This window comes from Paramisgurnus dabryanus, chromosome 7 (genome assembly GCF_030506205.2).
Source record: "Paramisgurnus dabryanus chromosome 7, PD_genome_1.1, whole genome shotgun sequence".
NCBI classification, from domain to species: Eukaryota; Metazoa; Chordata; class Actinopteri; order Cypriniformes; family Cobitidae; genus Paramisgurnus; species Paramisgurnus dabryanus.
In genome coordinates this window covers 35,776,023-35,798,899 of record NC_133343.1, presented here as the reverse complement: position 1 = coordinate 35,798,899, position 22,877 = coordinate 35,776,023, and the positions used below count along the sequence as shown (strand labels likewise).

General features: G+C 39.8%; 1 protein-coding gene across 2 annotated transcripts in view; it reads right to left on the bottom strand.

Moving 5' to 3' along the window:
* Window positions 1-229: 229 nt before the first annotated feature.
* Window positions 230-22,877, bottom strand: part of LOC135770074 (uncharacterized) — a 35,848-nt gene continuing 13,200 nt past the window's right edge. For both annotated transcript variants that reach the window (XM_065279721.2, XM_065279722.2), the window contains 23 exons: window positions 21,569-21,688; window positions 19,157-19,296; window positions 18,932-19,031; window positions 18,753-18,794; window positions 18,582-18,624; window positions 17,985-18,165; window positions 17,795-17,908; window positions 17,131-17,299; window positions 16,694-16,966; window positions 14,036-16,516; window positions 11,837-12,220; window positions 9,836-9,960; window positions 8,581-8,725; window positions 8,200-8,493; window positions 7,811-8,107; window positions 7,545-7,724; window positions 7,246-7,374; window positions 6,709-7,017; window positions 5,885-5,970; window positions 5,357-5,549; window positions 4,369-4,665; window positions 3,697-4,023; window positions 230-1,694 (listed from right to left, as the gene is read on the bottom strand). In XM_065279721.2, the coding sequence (XP_065135793.2) occupies window positions 1,690-1,694; window positions 3,697-4,023; window positions 4,369-4,665; window positions 5,357-5,549; window positions 5,885-5,970; window positions 6,709-7,017; window positions 7,246-7,374; window positions 7,545-7,724; window positions 7,811-8,107; window positions 8,200-8,493; window positions 8,581-8,725; window positions 9,836-9,960; window positions 11,837-12,220; window positions 14,036-16,516; window positions 16,694-16,966; window positions 17,131-17,299; window positions 17,795-17,908; window positions 17,985-18,165; window positions 18,582-18,624; window positions 18,753-18,794; window positions 18,932-19,031; window positions 19,157-19,296; window positions 21,569-21,688 (6,434 nt within the window). In that variant the 3' untranslated portion in view covers window positions 230-1,689. The remainder of the gene's footprint in view (window positions 1,695-3,696; window positions 4,024-4,368; window positions 4,666-5,356; window positions 5,550-5,884; window positions 5,971-6,708; window positions 7,018-7,245; window positions 7,375-7,544; window positions 7,725-7,810; window positions 8,108-8,199; window positions 8,494-8,580; window positions 8,726-9,835; window positions 9,961-11,836; window positions 12,221-14,035; window positions 16,517-16,693; window positions 16,967-17,130; window positions 17,300-17,794; window positions 17,909-17,984; window positions 18,166-18,581; window positions 18,625-18,752; window positions 18,795-18,931; window positions 19,032-19,156; window positions 19,297-21,568; window positions 21,689-22,877) is intronic.

Here is a 22,877-nt window from a genome sequence, read left to right as displayed (position 1 = left end):
AAATATAACAAGGACAGAATGTTCTAGCTTTAGCTTACTTTTCTGTGTATTATAGATGCATGTGTTTAAAAAAACAACTATATAAGGATTTTAGGTAAATAATTAATAATTGGATATTTGCTTTTGGTTATATAGTAAACAGAGAAAGGGTTTTGCATATGATGATGTGAAGTGATTATGAACAATATGTATGTATGTACCTAGATTCTTCAAAAACCAATAGCCATCATAAACTTAAATATTTTATTAATACCAAACCTTTAATGTTGATAAAGCAAATCTTTGCAAACGCTCTTACAGAGTTTCTTTCTTTCAGACTCAGTATTCAGTTTCCTTAGCATTTCAGTACAAGCAAGAATGAGAAAATATAGGCGAGGAAATCGAACAGTTTACATAATTCATTTCCCAATACAGTAATATTGTGCAATTGCATTTATGAAAGTGTCCGAAAGCAGGGCGCATGCTGAGAAAAATAACAAAAAGCACAAATAAATAAATTAAGTTTCATACAACGACAGAGCAATCACAAAGCCTGAAATAAGTTCAAATAAAATCTTTGTCAAACTAAATTATGAATTAATCATATACCAGCACTAGTGCAGTACAGTTTGTCTACTGAAAAATATTTAGTGCAATTCACAGTATAATGATAAACAATCTTTAACATGCATTTCATTCTATCATTTTTTAACGGGGACATTTCACAAGACTTTTTAAAGATGTAAAATAAATCTTTGATGTCCCCAGAGTGCGTTTGTGAAGTTTTAGTGTCCTTTAAAATGCAAATGAGCTCATCACTGCACTAATTGCCAGTGTCCTGGTTGGATAGTGCAGATTAAGGGGCGGTATTATAAGATCCCCTTCTGACATCACAAAGGGGAGCCAAATTTCAATAAGCTATTTTTTCATGTGCTTGCAGAGATACTGGGTTGTTCTTCATCACATTTCTTAGGTTGATAAAAGCACTGGGGAAGCAATTATAGCACTTAAACATGGAAAATTCAGATTTTCATGATATGTCCCCTTTAAAGGTCACGTTCTCCCTGATCCCATTTTTCAAACTTTAGTTAGTGTGTAATATTGCTGTTAGAGCATAAATAATACCTGCAAAATGATAAAGCTCAAAGTTCACTGCCAGGCGATATATTTCTTAAACAGAATTACCATTTCAAAGCCTACAGCGAACGGCCGGTTTGAACTACAGCCGTCTACTTCCTGGTTGAATGACATCAAAATAAGAGTTTTTGACTAAACTCCGCCCACAGGAATACGTCAGTCGCCAGCTAAGCTCAAACGGCTCTGCTAAGCTAAGCTGCTGTCGAATCACAACACACTAAACAAACTACACAATCATAACTCAATACGTATTTCTGAAGGAGGGACTTCTGAACAAGGAAGACATCAGCCCGTTTTTTGGACAGTGAAACAGGGGTATACAGATAAGTAAATTGTGGGAAAAATACGGTGTTTATGTATATTGCGCACTGTAAACACAATCAAAGCTTCAAAATCACAGAAAGAACGGGATATTTAAGGCCACAAGATAGTCAAGTGTACATGTTTCATGTACGGTAAATATGCTATTCTGAATTTAAGACTGTACTTCTATAAAGACACCTAAATCCATTAAAAAAGTAAAAATTATGGCTTCCAAGCGGCATGTTTTGATAATCTTCTTGTGGTGTTGTTTCATTCTGAAAAATAAAGAAAAACATGTTTAAATAGTACATTTATTAACATATTTGTAATTGCAACTTCATTGTGTAAAAATACATTTTATAATAGAAATGGCTATTGGTCAATCCAAGTCATTTCAGTGCAGCCAAAGGTGCACATTTAATTTGTAAATTGTCATGAATGTCTTGTATTCATTGGATTCAGATGTTTTTCATTTATTTCTCATTTTGTCATTTATTCTGAGGGACATCATAGGTTGCCAAACGATGGAAATTGACCATCATTTCATGTAATCAGACAGTGCATTGTAAACTGCACACAAACAGTGCTACAGCCCTCATTCAAGAATGAATAAAACATATTCAGAGCCTCCTGGACTGTCTACAAGACATTGTGTGACCACAAAGAATCATCAACAATACTAAGCAATTTTGTAGTTATGTTTTTGGTAAATATACGGATATCATTGTGAATCGAAACACCTATCCTGCTGAAAAGACCTGCGAGGTTTCCAGTTTATATTGTGTTTTAGAAGATGGAGTGCTGGTAACCCTGACACAAAGATATGGCTGGAAAGAATAGAGAAATGACCAAAATCATGTGAAATCTCGCTGGATAAGTCCTGTTTTTATCCCAATCCTTTCCCCAAACCTAACCCTAAACCAAAGACTATAAAAAATATGGATGTAGGACGTAGTGATCACCCATAGGTTTCTGAAGATCGTTATAATTGGTAGAGCCTGCCGTCGCCATCTTGGCAGCGCGGCATCGTGCATTGAGGGCTCGTTATAGTTGTGTGTAGGTCCTATGGCATAGCCGCGGCGGCGTAGGTTCCGCGGCAGTTTTCATTTATACTTTTGCGTTGTCGTCCGCGTCGACGTGCAAACACACGCGCAAACCGCTGGTAGGCAGTATCCACGCGTGTAACCACAGTAGCAGTGCGACCGTCAGAGAAGAAGCAGCACGGAAAGTTTACCCACAAACGAAGAAGAAACATCAACTTGTTGTGTATGATTTGAGAAGACCAGCAATGATGGAAGTAAATAAACAGCGACTTTTGTTGCAGTTTGAGTTAAATCACTCCTCAACTTGGCTCATCTTTGTTTTCACCGGAAAAACCTATGACGCAGTTTTTTTACCTGACGGCGGGTTCTGGTGGACCAATCACAGCGCTTGTGGTCCGTGTAGAACTGACGCGCTGTTAAACATTTTGCGAGGTGCACGTAGCTACGGCGTAGAACTTACGCACGACTATAAATCGGACTTAACTCGCGGATAACCGAAGATGGGTAAAGAGGCGGGACGTGGGTAAAGCTGAGGTGGCTGGTTGCTGAAACCACGCCTACCCAGCTCGACAGTAGTGACAGCAGAACTAATGCTTATATAATTTAAACTGATGAGTTACCAAACTATTATTTTCTGCTGTAAAGCATTTTTTATCAGAAGTTTGCCCCCCCAACATTTTAGGGGATTTAGGCCGTAGCTGTATCCCATCTCGCCAGAACTGCTGTTTTCATCCTAATCTTCCTCCCAACCTTAACCCTAAACCCAAAATCTCGGAGCTCTATCCCCTTTAGCCAAAACCCTGACACCAGGCTTCTTAAAGCAGCAATCAAACTTTTGCCTTTCTATCGCCATCTCTATTTAAAACACAAAACTGCAAATCAGTTGAACATTTCTCAACTTTTCAAGCGGCAATGCGTGCGTCAGCCAATCAGATCGCCTTATGCAAATAACCTAGGCGAAGCCAGCCAATTACGTTTATGGAAGACCAGAGCATGTGTAGCGGCCACTGTGATTGGCTGTTGGCCATGCTTCAGACAAGCCTTCTATCAAGCGTTAACGCTTCTGTCCCGTGTGAATGTACCGTAACAGATTACAGCTGTAATTTTTTACTGTAAACAGCAAAACTTCCATTGACCAGCCAGACAAGCACTAAACCACCACTGACCAACAACCAAAACATCCTGGTCTAAACTGGTCGTTTCAAGAGTTCATTATCATTCCTCAAACTCTTACCTCTGACCGTGAGAACGGTAGAGCACTCAGCTCTTCCCAACGGATTCTCTGCAGTGATTTTGTATTCTCCTGTGTCGTTGGGTCCGACTCTGAGGATGAGCAGGGAACACACTCCACAGGTGTTAGTGATGAGGTAGTTGGTGTTGGTGTTGAGGCTGACGTTGTCGCGATACCAGGTGATGTGGGGCGTTGGGTCGCCCCTTACAGCGCAGCTCATAAAGCACTCATAGCCTTGCGGTGCCGCGTGGATTTTCAGTGGAACCATGAACTTTGGAGGCCTTTCAAAGTTGCAAGTCTTAGACTTCGGCATGTCCAGTGTGAACTTTTCTGATAGACATGAAACAGAAACCGTTTGTAAGGTTGTAAATGTTGGTCATCAGTAGAATCTTAAGTACAAAGGCAACAAATTGTGTCTTCACGAAAATCTATACTATACAACACAGTATGGGTTAGGGAGCTTAAGGGTGTATTGCAGGGGCAAATATTAGACACCCCCTAGTGGTATAACAGAGAGTGCCCCAAGGGGGCTGGGTTGCCTGTTTGTTCTGATGGACAAGGAGGAAAAAATGATGATAAATGCAAACCAAAAACAAACCAAATAATCTAACTGCATAAAGCAAAATAAAGGGAGGTGAAAATGCTGCTGTAGATGGTAAAGCATGGACCACAAACCTTTCTTGGACGGGATAAGCCATTTTGCAGAATCAGATGGGTCAGACAGGCCGATATCGTTTTTGGAGTAGACCCGGAATTGGTACTCTCTGCCTGGAACGATGTTACAGATTGTAAAACGGTTGTTGAAAATGCGGTCAGCTACGGTTTGCCAGGATCTCTTGCTGGAGTCTCTCTTGGTCACTACGTAATATAGGCGATCATCGCGTTTCTCATCTGGTGACGGTTCCCAAGAAACTGTCACGGTGCCTGGCACATTCTCATCCAGCTCCACGGGACCGGGGGGCTTGGGTTCATCTGTGTCAAAACACGCCAGTATTTCATTATCAGAATTGGCAGTTTACAAAGCGATTTAAACACTTATTCTCCCAATACCAGTTTAATATGCAGAGACAACTACGAATCATTTGTACTTTACGTTATTTTAGTACACTTGAGTATCAAATCTTTATTCTGATGAGCCTGATACAGCTAATGTTGCTTAACCAATGAGTTAAGGTTGGGGCGGGACTATCTGCCTTTCTGACCAATGTCAATGGGTTGTCTCAAAACAAATATTACTGCTATTCACTTTGGTGACTCTAATCAAATATACTGGACATAACAATATTTAGCATTCGTATTACTATGAATATGGAAGAATGCATTGCTCAATATGGCAGCTCTGGCGATAGAAGTCCCGCCTTCAAATGAAAAGCACCAATCATCAGTCGATAGAGCCTGCAACGATTTAAGAGATATATGTCTTTACCCATTCAAGTAGATTGACTGAAATACCTGCCAAAAATAAATGTACTAAGCTGTCACTGGGGCAGTACCCTTTAAAACAAGTACATTTTACCTTTAAAGGTACATTTTGGCAGTTTAAAGTACTAATATGCACTTTTTGGGTACAAAGGTGTACCTTTTTGAAAGGTTACTGTCCCAGTGACAACTTTTGGACCTTTATTTCTGAGAGTGTACACAAATTATAAATAACATCCATCACCTGTGACCCTTATCTCGACACTAAGGGTCTCTTGTCCAACAACATTCTTGACTATGATGGTGTAGATTCCTGAATCAGGACGTTCTGAAGATGGGATAAGAATCTGAGAACCTCCCTCGGCATTGCTGATAGTGGCCCGTTTAGAGACTGGAACGCCATCTTTCAGCCAGATGACTTCAGGCAATGGAGATGCCTTGGAAACATTTTTCAATATATTAGTGTAGGAATAACTGAGATGGATCATGTAAGACCTGTGACCAGTGAAACCAATACAATCTCATGGCAATTTGAGTGTGTGCTACGAGGTGGCGTATGAATTTGTATAACCAAATTCGCACATTTTTGCAAATTTGTGACATTGGTCTTAGGGGCAGGGTATCATTGTTGTTTTCTTTTTAAAATTTGTATAATTCACTTTGTATGATTTCATATGAATTTGCCAACTTATAAAATACTATGAATTCCCATAAGATCAGGTTGGTAAAACACATTTGTCTCCAGAGGTCTGGTTTTAGTATTGCTCCATACCACAAAGTTAATGCTGAATCGTGCAGAATTTCCAGCTTTGACCACCATTAAGCTCTTTATCTTTGCATCCGTGAATCTTGGTCTCACTAAGATCAAACAAACACATCAAGTTGTAAAAACACCTACAGGTACAAAATCTTTGGCCAAAAATATGTTTTAAATATATACTAAACACATTTTGTAGAAAGTAAAGCTTAATTAAATATATTTTTGCATTTGTAAAAATATTTAGTTTATACTGTATTAACATATATTTCCAAATGTATTTCAGGGGCAACACATTTCATACTTTACAACCCATATGGCAAAAAGTTATATTTTACCTTTTATATAACTATAAAATGTTTAAGTATGTATAAAATCTAAAATAATATTTAAATATAGCTATTTGTATATACACACACACACACACACACACATATATATATAAGTACAAATTTTTGCAAACATATTTCAAAATATATTTCTGGGCATTTTTTGTATGTTATGAAATATGTTAAAAATTATATTTGAAAATATATATTGTTTTGCCGTATGGGAATGACAAAGCAAGGTGGGAAGGTGTTGTAACAAAGTACTACAGACCCTGGGTTAATATTTTAAAACTCACCTTTGATCCCCGGTTATAAAATCTTGGTTGTTGACATAATAAATATACAAGCGAGAGTATTTAAACCAGGGTTTACAAATGCAGTGTTAAAACATGAAAGTTTGAAATTATTTAACCAGATAAACGATGCAAAACATGAAACAAAAAACACATGATTACAATTAAGAATAACATTTGGGTAACAGTGTAGAAAAACCCAATTTCAACCATTCACCTGGAGGTGGCATTGCCAAAACATAGTTCTTTAGCTCCTGTGGTTCACCGTCTCCACCTTCGTTGGTGGTTAACACTCGAACCCAATACATGCCCAATGGTTTCATTCCCTTTACAGTGTAGGAGGTTGTGATGACAGCGTTTGAGTTGCATCGATTCCACTCATGGCTCTCGGCAGGCCTGATATCAACAAAGTATCCCTTGGGCTCATCCTGAATGCCTGGCTGCAATTTTGGTTTAGTCCAAGATAAGGACAGGGTGTTGTAGGTGGAATCTGTCACTTTAAGATCAGTGACCTTACCAGGGGGTTCTAATGAGAAAACATAGAGATAGAGTGAGTGTGTGAGAATTTCCAGATCGATTTGAGAGATTATGAGATGAAATAGAGAGAAGCTAGACAAATTAACTAGCAAAAAATCCTGATTTATATAATCCATTTGCTCAGAGACAATTCTGCAACATGTGCAGCTTCTTAAGACCACAGTCAGCAGTTACTCTCTTTTTGACGTTATTGAACCTGAGAAACAAAACAACTCACTTTTTGGATCTCTAGCAATCACAAATTCAGAGGGAACGCTTGGTTCTCCAGCTCCGGAAATGTTGACGGCAGACACACGGAATTCGTATTCCATTCCTTCGACTACATCTGTCACGCTATATTTCTTGGCTGTGGATGGGTATTGAAAGAATAAGTTGATTACTGTTAGGTTATCAAATCCGATGGAGGAATTTGATATTCCACAGTATAAAATATTAATATATATTTATATCGCAACCCCAGACAAAATTGAGCAGAGTGCACCTGGCCTAACCCATTTAAAAATGTGAGATACAAACCTTGGATAGGTTCGTCTGGTGGATTAACTGGTCCCCATAGGTTGCTGCCCTTCTTGCGTTTCTCCAGGTTATAACCCAAAATATTGCTTCTTCCGGTATTGGCTGGGGGAGCCCATGTTAAGTTAATGCATTTCTTGAAGGCACTGACGATTTTTGGAGCAGATGGTGGACCTGAATATTCTGCAAATTAAAAAGGATTTTGTGTCATAACTGAGATAAATCTGGGTGATCAGCGCGACAGTTGAGTATCTTAATAGTTAAGTCACCTTTAGTGCCAGCCTGAACATCTTCGGTCTCCATTAGTTCACTGATGCCCTCATCAGTCTCGGCTCGGATACGATAGCAGTATCTCCTGCCGTGGTCAACATCAGTATCTTTGTAGTGGGCTTCAGCCCCAATCTGGCCTATCTTCTTCCACGTGTTGCGTCCGATTTGATTGCGTTCAAGTATGTATTGTTTAATCTTACATCCACCATCGTCTTTCGGTGGTCTCCACTTGAACTCAACGCAGTTGGAAGTTGCCTCAATGATCTCCAGAGGTCCAAGTGGAGGTGTGGGCTTATCTAAATTGGTTCAAATGATCAGACATATATTAATGGTGTGCATCATTTCCTAAAAAGAATACTATTGCTATGTAGGTAATCTTATCACTTACCAAGTACAACTAAGTTAGAGATTGCTTCAGTGGTGCCAAATTCATTTTTGACTTTGACCTTTATCTCCCCGGTGTCTTTACGCTGCAGTTTGTTAAGAAGCAGACGACTGTGGCTCTCGGAAATTTCAATCTTGCAGTTGTTGTCTGGCGTAAGCTCCTCGCCCTCTTTGTACCATTGAACTTTGAATGGCTCATGACCGATAAATGGAATTTTAAAGGTGGCTTTTTGGTTATGTTTGATCACAACCGGCTTTGCGAATTCTTCAACATCAGCGGCTTTGAATCTTGGCGGATCTTAACAAGAGACGAGATTTTAAAATGAACAGATCTAAATTACGAAAAACATTGTGCATTCGCACAGACTGAAATTGTAAAACAAACCTTCAACAACAACCACGCATTCAGTTTTACGACCTTCAGCCTCAAATTTGTATTTTCCAGCAACTTCATCTGCAACTTTGCTAATTTTCAGTTTATGAACGGCTCCGTCTTTGCTGATGGTCATACCCTCAGTGGAGCCAGTAACCTATAGGAAGAAACATTTTATATATATATCATATTTTTCATTTCTTATGCTGTTAGAAAAAAAATTGTCAAAATATTTAATCTTTATTTCTTCGATTAAAGATTTGCAAACACTTTAGCATTATTTTCAAAATGTTGACAAAAACTATTGTGAAATAAAGACATTTCCATTAACATATCTTATGCGACTAAAATGCAATTCTGGGGTGCGTTTCCCAAAAGCATCGTTAGCCAACTACTGTCGTAAGTTACGTTGTTACTGATGGGGTCAGGGATTTGGTGTTTCCTGAAACCATAGTTCAAATGAACATTCGCAAGCTGGATCCCAAACTTGTGTGGTTTGAACGACAGCTCTTCACCTGTCGTTAGAAGCATAGTTCCTTGGTATTATTATATGTAGACTTACGTTAATCATGCTTTTGAACAAAGTAAGCAAAAAACATGTAGTATATTCTATATCCATCGTTCTAAATATATTCAAATTTTATTTTACGTCTTTAAGTTTGTAAACAGAATTAAAGCGCTGTATTTGAAAACTGTGCATGTGCGCAGTCCTATGAGTTTTAGGACCCTGGGGAATCCCTGGGAGAAGTGACATAAGAGGGAACTTGCGCATGAATTAAATATCTTGAAAATAAACAACAGATAACTAAATGACTATAACAAAATCAATCTTCTGATGAAATATATATAATCTGTCATTAAATCGATTTGCACAGATTCATTAGTACTTCACCTCCCACGTGACATCATCAACTATGTTGTTAAACCAACATGGTTCAAACAACGAATGTGCGACAGAGTTAGTATGCTTTCGGGAAACAGTTGTGACAAGGTAGTTCGTTTCTCCAACTATGCATCGTACTATGTTGGTTCAGCAGCGAGTTACGACGTCGTTCGGGAAACGCACCACTGTACGTTTCGAGATATAAAACAGGTGTGTTTGTTTTCATTCAACGCCGCATATATATATACACAGTATGGAAGTTTATGTGAAATTCCTGTTTTTCGATTGGGTGCATTTTCAATTTTATTAATTTAAAGGGTTATGGAAACATAGCAAGTGACTCATAAATACAGTGTGCATGTGATATAAAGAGTCGAACTGTACCTCAGTGCCATCTTTATACCAGGTTCCCTTTGCATCAGCGCTGCTAAGTTTGCAGACCAGTTCAACTGATTCTCCCACGATAGCTTTACAGTCATCCAGCCCAGTAGAAAAGTGCACTCCGGGATCTGGTGATTTATACACAAGATTATTTCAGATCCACAGGACACTTCAGACTAAAAATGACTGAAATATTCAATATAAAATGTTAATGCAAATTAACGTTAACAAACGCCTTCGTTGTTGACTTTATATCCACATGTCCATTTACTACATTATGTTTTCCACAGGACCAAAACACATTCTAGTGGAATTATTTTGAATGGTATTGTCCTGAAACTTTCATTTTAATATTGTTTAATTATCATGCACTTATTGGTCAAGTTGTATAGTTTAGTTAAATTGACAATCTAGCTATTCATGGGCTTCATTCACTAGGGGCACAAAATAATCTGTGGTTATCAAATCAAAAAACTTTGTTGTTAGTCAGAATATCCTTGATTTATAAAATGTATTTAGTTCTGTTTGCTATTGCTATCAACCAAACTGAACATTTTCTAGTCTCCTAAATCTCTCTGTGAATGCTCTTCTTGTGGAAAACCAAGCGTATGGGTCCTTAATCTTGTTGTGAAGTTTTGCTTCTTCAGGTCTTCGAGTCAGCAGTACATAAAATCTTCCCATTGTGCAGAGTGTAATTCAAGATTGTAAAGTTGTTTTCAAAGGCGTTTAAGATCTCATCCTGATTCACTTAGTAACACAAGCAAAGCGTGGTGAGGACAATACAAATGCATATACACACAAACAGCAGACGCACACAAACAAGTCATAAGAAATATGTATTACTTTTCAGATTGGGTAGATTTTGAAGAGACTATTTAATAGTGAACCTCAGATTTGTCCTCTGTATACAGTATGTCCTTGATTTAATTCAAGACTATTGAGTTTTCGCTTTGACCTTTTATTGTGGCCAGCCTAAGGCACACCAGTGCAATAATCATGCTGTCCAATCACAGGCAACATAGATTTAGACAATACTGTAGGTGTTTCTCAATGTCAAGGACTGGTCCTTACAAGTCACTTCCTTCAGAGGCTAGGCGAGGCTCCTCTTGTAAATGGAACAGGCTAGCGAGTGCACGTCATTGCGTCATTACGTCAGTGAAAAGGTGTGCTTTTGGTGCAACGCATAGGATTATGGGTGATTTGAGAGCATGAAGAGCGGGAAGGATACACATGTGCATCCTTTCCTGTATATGGACTCAGTCCTTGGTTGAAATTCCGAGGATCCTTTACATTGGAACAGTCCTCTGAAGGATGTCAATGATTTAGCATCCTCGAAATTCTGGTTTCCAAGGATCCTTCCTTGACATTGAGAAACACCTACTATTTGAGAGAAATAAGCTTTTTGTGCACATAGAAAAAGTCTTAGATCTTTGAGTTCAGCTCATGAAAAATGGGGGCAAAAACAAAAGTGTTGTGTTTATAATTTGGTTCAGTGTAGTGTATGCCAACGAAATCTCAATGGCAATTTGTATGTATTTTATGATGTGGCAAACTAATTCGTACGACCACATTTGTACATTTTTGTAAAATTTGCTTTTGCCCCTGGGACGTTGGGGTTAGGGGTGGAGTTGATTATTGTTTTTTATGATGATCGTATGATAACTTCTTACAAATTTGTACAAATTTCCCAACTCGTAAAATACATACAAACTCTTGTGTTTATGTTCAGTTATGTCTCATTACTGAGATTCGCAAACATTTTCATCATAGCGATGCAAAAGACTGCTAAACAACAGGAAACAGGATTTAGAATAAAAGATAGCTAATAAAAGTACATGTAAAAAGATTCAGTTTGAATGGCTTTGTTTTCATTAGACCCAGGCAGCATTACATCACACCGTTATTCCTGAACCCTCAAACCAAGGGCAAAGTAATTTTTTGTTACAAATTACTTGATCAAATTGCATCCATGCATTTCTCAATGTATCATTAACCATTGCTTACCAACAACTGTCTCTGGAACCTGTGATCCATCCTTTTTGCGACCTGAACGCTTGCCAGCTTCACCTGACTTATCCTTATCCTTTTCATCTTCAGCTTTTTTGTCTTCTTCTGCAGCTTCACCGGTGCCATCTGATGGACCTCCGGAACCTGGTGGCTTTCCGGGACCTGGTGGATCCCCAGAACCTGATGCACCGCCAGAACCAGATGCACTGCCGGTACCCGATGTATTTGCGGAACCTGATGCATTGTCAGAACCAGACGGAGCTCCTGAACCTGATGAGGTACCAGAACCCGATTGACTTCCAGAACCTGTTTTTTTGGAACCCGATGCCTTTCCAGACCCTGTTGGCTTGCCAGGTCCTTTATCTGATGGGCTACCTCCACCTTTAATCAGTGTAAGGTGATGAAGAACATTTTTAATTAAGATAATTAAGAGGGTTAGAAAAAGAATGTATAGAATTTAAGAAGAAAGAGAACAAAACTAATAACAAATGACGGCAATTTAAAGAACAGTGACATTATGACAAAAAACAACATAAAATATAAACAAATAAAACAACAGTTGTCTTGTGTGTAAACTTAATATTGCAGTCACGTCATGGTGACAATAGCCAATCACAATGTATCGCTACACAAGACGGCTTTTGTTTTGACAGCTAAAAGACATCTGTTTGGTTGCGCTAGCATTTGCTCATGTAGCTCTAGTGTTTAATCTTTCTTTTATTTATATGCTCCTCTGTTCTCCGGTCTTGAATAACCTTAATTTGCATAAAGCGATCTGATTGACAGAGGCAAACATATTTGAGAACAAAGTTGAGAAATGTTCAACTTCTGCCACAAGCAACACTATTGATGCTACGCTGACGGATCCACAATTCAGTTTGGAAATGCATGGCATTTTTTTCTTGCTTTATAAATGTTTGCTTCACATTTAGTTGCAAAATAATTATAAATTATATTAGGCCTAGAGAAGATGATAAACAAGATGATAAATGATTTTTTCAGATTTATATGCCAACATCATTTTAAGCTTTTTATATTCTGAGATAATTAACTTTAAATTGTAGAACAATGCGGTCAATTCTCTGAATGCTAAAACACTGAAAATAATTGCAAACTGACACACAAAATAAACAAAACAGACAAACAAGTAGAAGTGTTTGAGCACTAAGCACAAACAAATAACAACTTTAGTCTAAATGGCTTCAGTAAATTTAGGACAATATCAGTTGTTGAAAGAAGTCACATTTACAAAAGATAAATCGAGATAAAGCTAAACTTATGAAATGTAGATTAGATTTTTGCTGATAATCTGGACTGCATCCTTAGGTATTAAAAAAAATCCCTGGACAATTTACTGCCTTATATTATCAGAAACTAAATGTTATTATATAGGGGGAAAAAATCAGTGTTGCATTAATATTTAATATGTTTTTTAATATCAAATCTTTGACTCATGATCAATTTCAAACTATCCTGTTGAGATTTTAAGAAGCATTCAAGTAATCCATGTTAAAAAGAAAAGACATGTTAATTGTTTTTTATTTAGTTTCTCTGTCTTACAAATGACAAGTGCGGATTTAGTGCTCAACCTACACGTTTATCAATTACAGTGTCTGGTATCAGTGGACCTTTTTCCTACAAAAGTACTTCTCCATCCTGTTTACAAAGCTCATATCTGAAGCTATACTGCCTGTGTTTCCTATCATGATTTATGATGTAAACTGTAAACTAACATATGGTGTGTGATGCCTGTGATTGTGTTTTGTGTCCTATTTGCATCCAGATACCAGAAGTCATTTTATGTACTTCTGCTTTCTGGCTAACAGAGCGAAAAACACTTGTAGGATTTTAATTATTGTAAGTGCATGTGTAATGTTACATCAGTTTATTTGTCGCAAGGATGCTTACAGCTGCAAAAACGCTGTTGCGTGACAATATTAACAATGGTTCTATGATTTTAGATTTTTTTAACTATTAAAGTATTGTTTTACATAAATTGCTTACAATGTGCTACCCGATGGGTTGGCCTTTGTTTTGTTATGATTGAACTTATAATGCAAATAAAATAATTGCTGGACTAAATTCAAAAGGTCTTAATGTTGCCTTTTAAGACTTCTGCAACATTCAATGATTGCCCACTGTTACATATTTTTAAATTAGAAATGGTTATGCCACACTCTTGGTGTGAATCCTTACCTGTGACAGCATCAGGTACAAGAGGTCCTGCTTTCTGGTGTTTCCGGTCTCCACCTTCACCTTCATCACCTTGGCCTGCATCAACACCTTCCCCTCTTAAACCACCAGCTCCAGCACCTTTAGCACCTCCAGCTTGTCCTGCACCTCCAGCTCCACCAGCTGCTCCTTCACCTCCAGTTCCTCCAGCCCCAGTGGCCCCACCAGGTCCTCCAGCTCCTGTAGCTCCTTTAGCCCCTCTGGCCCCACCAACACCTCCATGGCCACCAACTCCTCCAGGGCCACCAACACTTCCGGGGCCGCCAACTCCTTCTGAGCCACCAACTCCTCCTGGTCCACCGACTACTCCAGGACCACCAAGGCCAGCAGCTCCTCCAAGGCCACCAGCTCCTCCAGGGCCACCAGCTCCTCCAGGGCCACTGAATCCTCCAGGGCCACCAAATTCACCAGGGCCACAAACTCCACCAGGGCCACCAAATCCTCCAGGGCCACCGAATTCTCCAGGGCCACCGAATCCTCCAGGGCCACCGAATCCTCCAGGGCCACCGAATCCTCCAAGACCACCAACTCCTCCAGGGCCACCAAATCCTTCAGGTCCACCGACTCCTCCAGGTCCACCGACTCCTCCAGGTCCACCGACTCCTCCAGGTCCACCGACTCCTCTAGGTCCACCGACTCCTCCAGGTCCACCGACTCCTCCAGGTCCACCGAATCCTCCAGGTCCACCGACTCCTCCAGGGCCACCGAATCCTCCAGGGCCACCGAATCCTCCAGGGCCACTGAATCCTCCAGGGCCACTGAATCCTCCAGGACCACCAACTCCTCCAAGGCCAGCAGCTCCTCCAAGGCCAGCAGCTCCTCCAGGGCCACTGAATCCTCCAGGGCCACTGAATCCTCCAGGGCCACCAGCTCCTGCAAGGCCAGCAGCTCCTCCAAGGCCAGCAGCTCCTCCAGGGCCACCAGCTCCTCCAGGGCCACTGAATCCTCCAGGGCCACTGAATCCTCCAGGGCCACCAGCTCCTCCAAGGCCACCAGCTCCTCCAAGGCCACCAGCTCCTCCAAAGCCACCAGTTCCTGCAAGGCCACCAGCTCCTCCAAGGCCACCAGCTCCTCCAAAGCCACCAGCTCCTGCAAGGCCACCTGCTCCTCCAAGGCCACCAGCTCCTCCGAGGCCATCAGCTCCTCCAAGGCCACCAGTTCCTCCAAGGCCACCAGTTCCTCCAGAGCCAGCAGCTCCTCCAAGGCCAGCAGCTCCTCCAAGGCCACTAACTCCTCCAATGCCACCAGCTCCTCCATGGCCAGCATTTCCACCAATGCCACCAGCTCCTCCAGAGCCACTAACTCCTCCAATGCCACCAGCTCCTCCATGGCCACCAGCTCCTCCAGGGCCACTAACTCCAAGGCCAGCAGCTCCTCCAAAGCCAGCAGCTCCTCCAAGGCCATCAGCTCCTCCAGGGCCACCAACTCCTCCAATGCCACCAGTTCCTCCAAGGCCACCAGCTCCTCCAAAGCCAGCAGCTCCTCCAGGTCCAACAACTCCTCCAATGCCACCAGCTCCTCCAGGGCCACTAACTTCTCCAATGCCAGCAGCTCCTCCAGGGCCACTAACTCCTCCAAGACCAGCAGCTCCTCCAAAGCCAGCAGCTCCACCAAGGCCACCAGCTCCTACAGGGCCACCAGCTCCTCCAATGCCACCAGCTCCTCCAAGGCCACTAACTCCTTTAGGACCACCAACTCCTCCAAGGCCACCAGCTTCTCCAGGACTACAAGCTCCTCCAAGGCCAGCAGCTCCTCCATGGCCCCCAACCCCTCCAAGGCCAGCAGCTCCTCCAGGGCCACCAAGTCCTCCAAGTCCACCAGCTCCTCCAAGACCAGCAGTTTCACCAAGACCACCAACACCTCCAGCACCACCAGCTGCTGCCCAAACTGCTCCAGCAGTATCTCCTCCAGCTCCAGAACCTGCGATCCCTGCTGCCGCAGCAGCTGCCTTCGTGGCCAACGCAGCAGCAGCAGCAGCCCCAACTGCAGCTGCCTGCTCAGCACTTAGACCATCGTTAAGGGCCTTAAGCTCCGCCTTTTTCCTGGCTTCCTCCTCTGCTTGTGCTTTGGCCTTAGCTGCTGCCGCCAGGGCTGCTTTATCTGCCACAGCTTTAGCATCCGCTGCTGACATCCCTTTGGCTTTAGCTGCTTTAAAAGCGTCCTCTGCAGCTTTAGCTGCAGCTGCAGCCATGGCAGTCGCCACAGTCGCAGCTGCCTGTGCAGCTGTTTTAGCAGCTTCGGCTTCAGCTGCTGCTGTGGCTCGGGCTTCGGCTTCAACCGCTTCAAGTTCAGCCTGGAGTTTCTTAGCGGCCTCCAATGCCCCTGCCATCTCCTTCTTGTGCCGCTCGGCCTGCTCAGCAGCAATCTTATCCAAATCAGCTCCACCACCTGCCTGAGTGGTCTTACGGGCTTTCTTCTTGCCCTTTGTTTCAGGATCTTTGTCAGCTGGTGTGGACACAAAATTTAAAATGTAAAAACTTTTATCACCATTTTTTTCCGCTTGAAATATAAGCTTTTAGAAAAGTAGCATTTCATGTTTCATTCTATTTAATATATTAGACAGTTATTTTAGATAAACTTCACAATCATTACAAAATACTTAACAAACAGACTTGTACCTACCTTCCACAATCAGCCAAGCACTGCAAGACTTCATTCCAGCTGTAGCGGCATAGATTCCTGAATCAACAGGCATACAATCAACGATTCTTAGCCTGTGGATCAGTTTATCCTCAGAAACAGTGATCTCATATTTCTCATTGTTAGAAATTGGGAGGTTTTTCAAGGTCCAAACAATCTGATTCATGGGATGAGTTAGGACACATTCAAAGATGGCATCCTCTCTCTCCTCGGCCTTCACTTCTTGAGTCTTCAATGCAAAGTCCACAGGAGGAACTATGGGTTGAATAAGGAGAAAAAAACTATGGTCAGTCTTCTGTATGAGAGCATTATGCATCTCGACAATTTAATGACAAAAATATAGAGAGAATTTATAGCTTAGATTACCTTGAATTTAACGTTACATCAATCTGAACAAGCTTATGCACTATGAAACTTACTCTTGAAGTCTGTCGAGAAGACATTGATACCCTCAACATCCACTTGATAAATTCCAGCATCCTCAGGATTGAGGTTTTTAACAGTGAAGATATATTTTTTGCCCACTTGCTTCAAACAGTGCTTTATGTTGCCTTCAGCGTCTCTGCTGAATGGAATCATAACACCATCCTACATGAAATGGGAAAGACCACATGTTATTTGACTAAGATTTGACTAAGTAAAACTGACTAAGTGATAAAGATCAAAAATCTTGTCTTGTTGACTTAATGGATTGATTCTAAAATAGACAACTTGGCAAAGACTTGGGTTTTTCTTTCTCTGTCTTGTTTTATTTGCTAATTTATTATCACAAATATGTGCTTGTGTTGTTTCTGCATCACACTTCATACAAACTGATGCTTATAATAGTGACAGCTAAATTTGTTTTAATTGCATCTTTTGGCTATTACAATGACCACTGACAGTAAAACAGTCAAAAGTCAATTAACTGTATTTGTTTATAGGTGGGGGAAACTGGTGTCTGGTGTCCCTGCTTGTGGCATGCTGTCAAATTTCACAGATAATAATGTCAATACATATAAACCAAATTTTGCTTAATGTGACTCACTGACTTGAAAAGGAGAATCAGACCTGTTTGGACCATCGCAAACATACAATTCTCACCTTGTAAAGAAAAATGCGACTGTTGGGGTCTTTAAGTTCCATTTCCAGTTCAAAAGTTGCAGCATTTTCACCCTTCACCTCAATGGGTTTCAGATTACTGAGATGCTTGATGAACTAAACACCAAAAATACATTGTTAATATATGTCCAGAGTTTACAAAATTTAAAGACTTCCCTCAATAGTCATTTACCTGTGCTTGCTCCGCTGCCCTCTCCCTCTTCATCTCAGCCAATTTCCTCAGCATACCACGGTAATCGGTGATACCATACTGAATACAAATACGCTCATAGTCTTTCTTGTCCGCGCTCAGCAACAATTCCCATACTGCTTCATCAATGTCGCCATCTTTCTTTTCCACTTTTTTGCCAGCACTTTAGGCAGATTAGGTAGACAAATATAAGCTACATGACACAAGCTAGCACCTGACATGGTTAGCAGGAATGACATCTTTGAGACCTAATAAGTATACCCAATAAGTATAGGTTCAATGCAGCGGTCACATCCCAAGCATGGGTTACCATACATTGGTCATTCCATCCACTTAATTGTGGTACAAATATTAACTCTTTGCAAATGTGTACTTTTCAAAAGGGTACTACCCCAGTGACAGCAAGACCATTTTTTGACCATTTGTTCTGACCATGCACATGAAAGAAAATTGCTTTTTTTAAGCAATTTTATGAGGTCTGTAATATAAAAATGGCTAATGAACAGTGGAATGAATTAAACATATAGGCCTACTTCAAAGCATGATCAATATGTCATATACAAAAAACAAATATCTTACCTTTTTTTCAGCCTTTTTCTAAACTCTGTTGGGTCATCAACCACTGCAGTCAACAAACATAAAAAATAAATGCTTGTTTGTTGTGTTAAATGTCAAAAGCAACCCATTTAATCATTTTCAACCATATATATAATGAACTGCAGTCATAAACATCAGCCACAATTTTCTTACCCACTTGAGCTTTCTTCATTTCTCTATCTTTCTTGAATCCGACTAAAAATAACAAGAACAAACATTATGTGTGGAACTGCATCTGCATGCTGATACTTTATATGTGTTGGTATATGGACTTTCACTCTATAACAGAAAGTGAATATAAATTGTATAAAGTTGTGTATTAAATGAAGTACCTTCAATGATATTTAGGACAACAGTACACACCGCTTTTCCAAATTCATTTGTGGCATAGCATTTATACGTATCTGCCTGATCACTGCTAACTTTGGGCATCTACAAAAATAAATGATCGGATTGGGAAATCCAATAACAAGTTGCTTAGTTTTTATTGTAGTCACTACAAATCACAAGCATGGTGAATAATACACTGAATGTGGAGCAGTTTTTGGATGACGTACCTCCAAAGTATGTTCACCAGTTGCAGGGTCATATTTACACTGAAACCTTTGAGGGTCCTTCATTTCCCCTTTCGCTCTATTCCAGGTTACAACAGGTGTCGGATCTCCAACAACTTTGGCTTTGAAAACAGCTAGCTTTCCTGTTCAAATTAAATTTAATACAGATTGTTTATGCAGTTAAACTAACCGTAACTTTAAAATAAGGTTGTATTGATTAGTAAATACATTAGCTAATATAAAATATAGAATAATATAGTTAATAATATAGCATTTTGTTAAGCTTTGTTGATGTTGGTTAATGTTGATGTCAATTGTTCATGTTAGTTCAATGTACGTTAACTTTTGATTTTAAAATGTTTTTGTAAATGCTAAAGTTAAAGGGACACTCCACTTTTTGGAAAATGGGCTCATTTTCCAGCTCCCCTAGAGTTAAACATTAGATTTTTACCGTTTTGGAATCCATTCAGCTGATCTCCGGGTCTGGCGGTACCACTAGCATAGCTTAGCATAATCCATTGAATCTGATTAGACTATTAGCATCGCGCTCATAAATAACCAAAACGTTTTTATATTCTCTTATTTAAAACTTAACTCTTCTGCGGTTATATCATGTACTAATACCGACGGAAAATGAAAAGTTGCAATTTTCTTGGCCGCTATGGCTAGGAACTATACTCTCATTCGAACGTAATAATAAAGGAATTTGCTGCCGTAACATGGCTGCAGCAGGCACAATGATATTACACAGTGCCCTAAAATAGTTCTCTGCTAATGAAAGTAACCAAGGGGACTATTTTCAGGTGCTGCATAATATTATTGAGTAAATTACTAATTGAGCGTGATGCTAATGGTCTAATCCGATTCAATTGATTATGCTAAGCTATGCTAAAAGTCAGATTGGCTGAATGGATTCCAAAGCGGTAAAAAACCAAAGAAAATAAGCATTTTTTTTTTGTTAAGTGGAGTGTCCCTTTGGAACCCTTTGGAACATGAACTACCATTAATAAATGCTCAAAGTTTTCACTGTTAGTTCATGCATCAGCTAATGTTAACAAATACAATCGTATGGTAAAGTTACTTGCAGACTTTGAGTCTCTTAACTTTCATTACTCATAGCTGACATTTCAGTTCACAGTTATGTTTATATTCATCATGGAAAGCCCTCAGGTACACCATCAGTCAACCGTTTTGGGTGCATTTTTATTAAATTCATGTTTCTCAGGGTCTTAAAATTGCGTGATTGAAAGGCTCATGCTTAACTGCTTGGTGTTGTTGACTGTTTTATAAAACTGCCTACAAATAATTTTCTTAGACTGGATACTGGCGCAAAAGACTGATCTCCACCAATACTGTTTAAATGCATCCCAAGATGCTAGGTTATTTTAAAAAAATCATACTACCATTGGTGTCATTTATAGTACCTTGATCATTTTATTATACTTCTTAAGCATGGACTTTATCTTCTTCTTAGAAAGGGTTAAAATCACAGTAATCTTTTCTGAAACATACCTGAGCTGAACTGCATTAAAAGCATTAGCAAGGCCCAAAGTTATTTATTTCGTTCAAAGAAAATATGAAAATACCTACCCAGTCTCACAAATAGCACGAAGTGTGAAAATCGTGCAATACATACGCCAAATTCCAATCTGTTGTGCATATGATACGCCAGTCCTTCCCATTTACTTAAACGGCGCATCTTTTTTGGTAATTTTATTTATTGGTTTCTCAATTTTTTCAGTTTTGTAAACCATTTTTGCTTGGGTTTAGGGTTACATTTCAGATTTGCTTAAGGAGGTTATTTAATATACAGGTTCCATGTTTTTGTCTATATTTAAGCCATGGTCGCATGGAGTTGGGGTTAGAATTGGGGTTTGGGTTAGGATGTCATTTTTATGTAACAAAAAGTTCTAATCCTAAAGCGATAATGGTAAAAAATAGCACAAAAAAAAGAGAGAAACTAATAAATAAAACAACAAAAAAAGATGCGCCGTTTAAGTGAATGGGAAGGACTGGCGTATCATATGCAAGCCAAATTGGAATTTTTACACTTTGTGCTATTTATACGCAACTCCATGAGACTGGGTTCGAAAATACATAAAGGACATCAAGTAAAAAAAACATTTCTAGGCTTGCTCTGCATGGTTCAAACCAGCATGACGTTTGGTTTCTGTTCCTCAGTGCATATATAACTATGTTAAATCTGGTAGACATGCAGTGAACATGTTAAATCAATCACCTGTTAAGTCCCTCAGCGTGTACATTTTAGACACGCGTGTTAATCCTTTATGTTCTCATGGCTTGTTAATGTCACATCTAAGATTACCTTTAGCTCTCTGCTGTCTGCCCAGATCGTGCATAACCTCACTCAAAGATTTTCACGTTTGTAGGATTCTTTTCTTTTAATGTGCTTACCTTCTTGAATGGTTAAGGCGATGGGCTTACGAGTAAAGTCGGGAGTACTTTTCCCCTCAGGTAGTTCCTCGATGTACTGTGTAATCATAACACCGGGAACCTTGGATCTCCGCTTGATGCCTGAGAAAAAGAGTTCAGTGTTACAACACTAAAGAATAAAAAACAGCAGGTGCACAGCAACGTAAAATATGCCGAGCGAATGTCTGTACTGAGTTAACGCATAAGTCCAATTCTTATATTTTAAAATACATTACAGAGATGTACAGTGATGCACATTGTATGATATATTTAAAGTAATATTTAAAGGAATCCAGTATTTTAACTAGTAAAATCTTTATTATCTCCTAATTTAATTTAAAGGGACACTTCACTTTTTTGAAAATATACTCATTTTCCAGCTCCCCTAGAGTTAAACATTTGATTTTTATCTTTTTGGAATTTATTCAGCTGATCTCCGGGTCTGGCGCTGCCACTTTTAGCATAGCTTAGTATAATCTATTGAATATAGGGTGGCCATTTGTGCCAGTTCCGCCGGACACGTCCCGAACATGTTTTTGGGTTCGTTCTCCGGAAGTCGCGTTGGTCGACCGCATACGTGTTTAATATTTCGGGTTTAATTTCAGAAAAGCAACCGTTACATTTCAAGGTAAGAATGAAACTATAATGATTTTATGTCTTAAAAGAAATAAATCTTAATTTTTTAATGTATTTTAACTGAAATGTGAGAATCTTGATGACGTATGCGGTCGAGCAACGCAACTTCCGGAGAAAGGACCCGAAAACATGTTCGGGACGTGTCCGGCGGAACTGGCACGAATGGCCACCCTAATTGAATATGATTAGACCATTAGCATTGCGCTAAAAATAACCAAAAAGTTATCGATATTTTTCCTATTTAAAACTTGACTCTTCTGTAGTTACATTGTGTACTAAGATTGACAGAAAGTTTTAAATAGGAAAAATATCGAAACTCTGGTTATTTTTCAGCGCAATGCCAATGGTCTAATCAGATTCAATGGATTATGCTAAGCTACTGGATGCTAAAAGTGGTAGCGCCAGACCCAAAGATCAGCTGAATGGATTCCAAAATGGTAAAAATCAAATGTTTAACTTTAGGGGAGCTGGAAAATGTGTATATTTTCAAAATAAGTGGAGTGTCCCTTGCATATTTTAAAGCAAAGAGCCTAAACTGATAACATGACTCTGGTTCTTCATTGGTAGAAGATTAAATGTAAGATGAGGAATATTTGTTGCTGTTTCAATGATTTGAGACCCAATATAACCAAAACCAAACATTTAGTGCATGTCG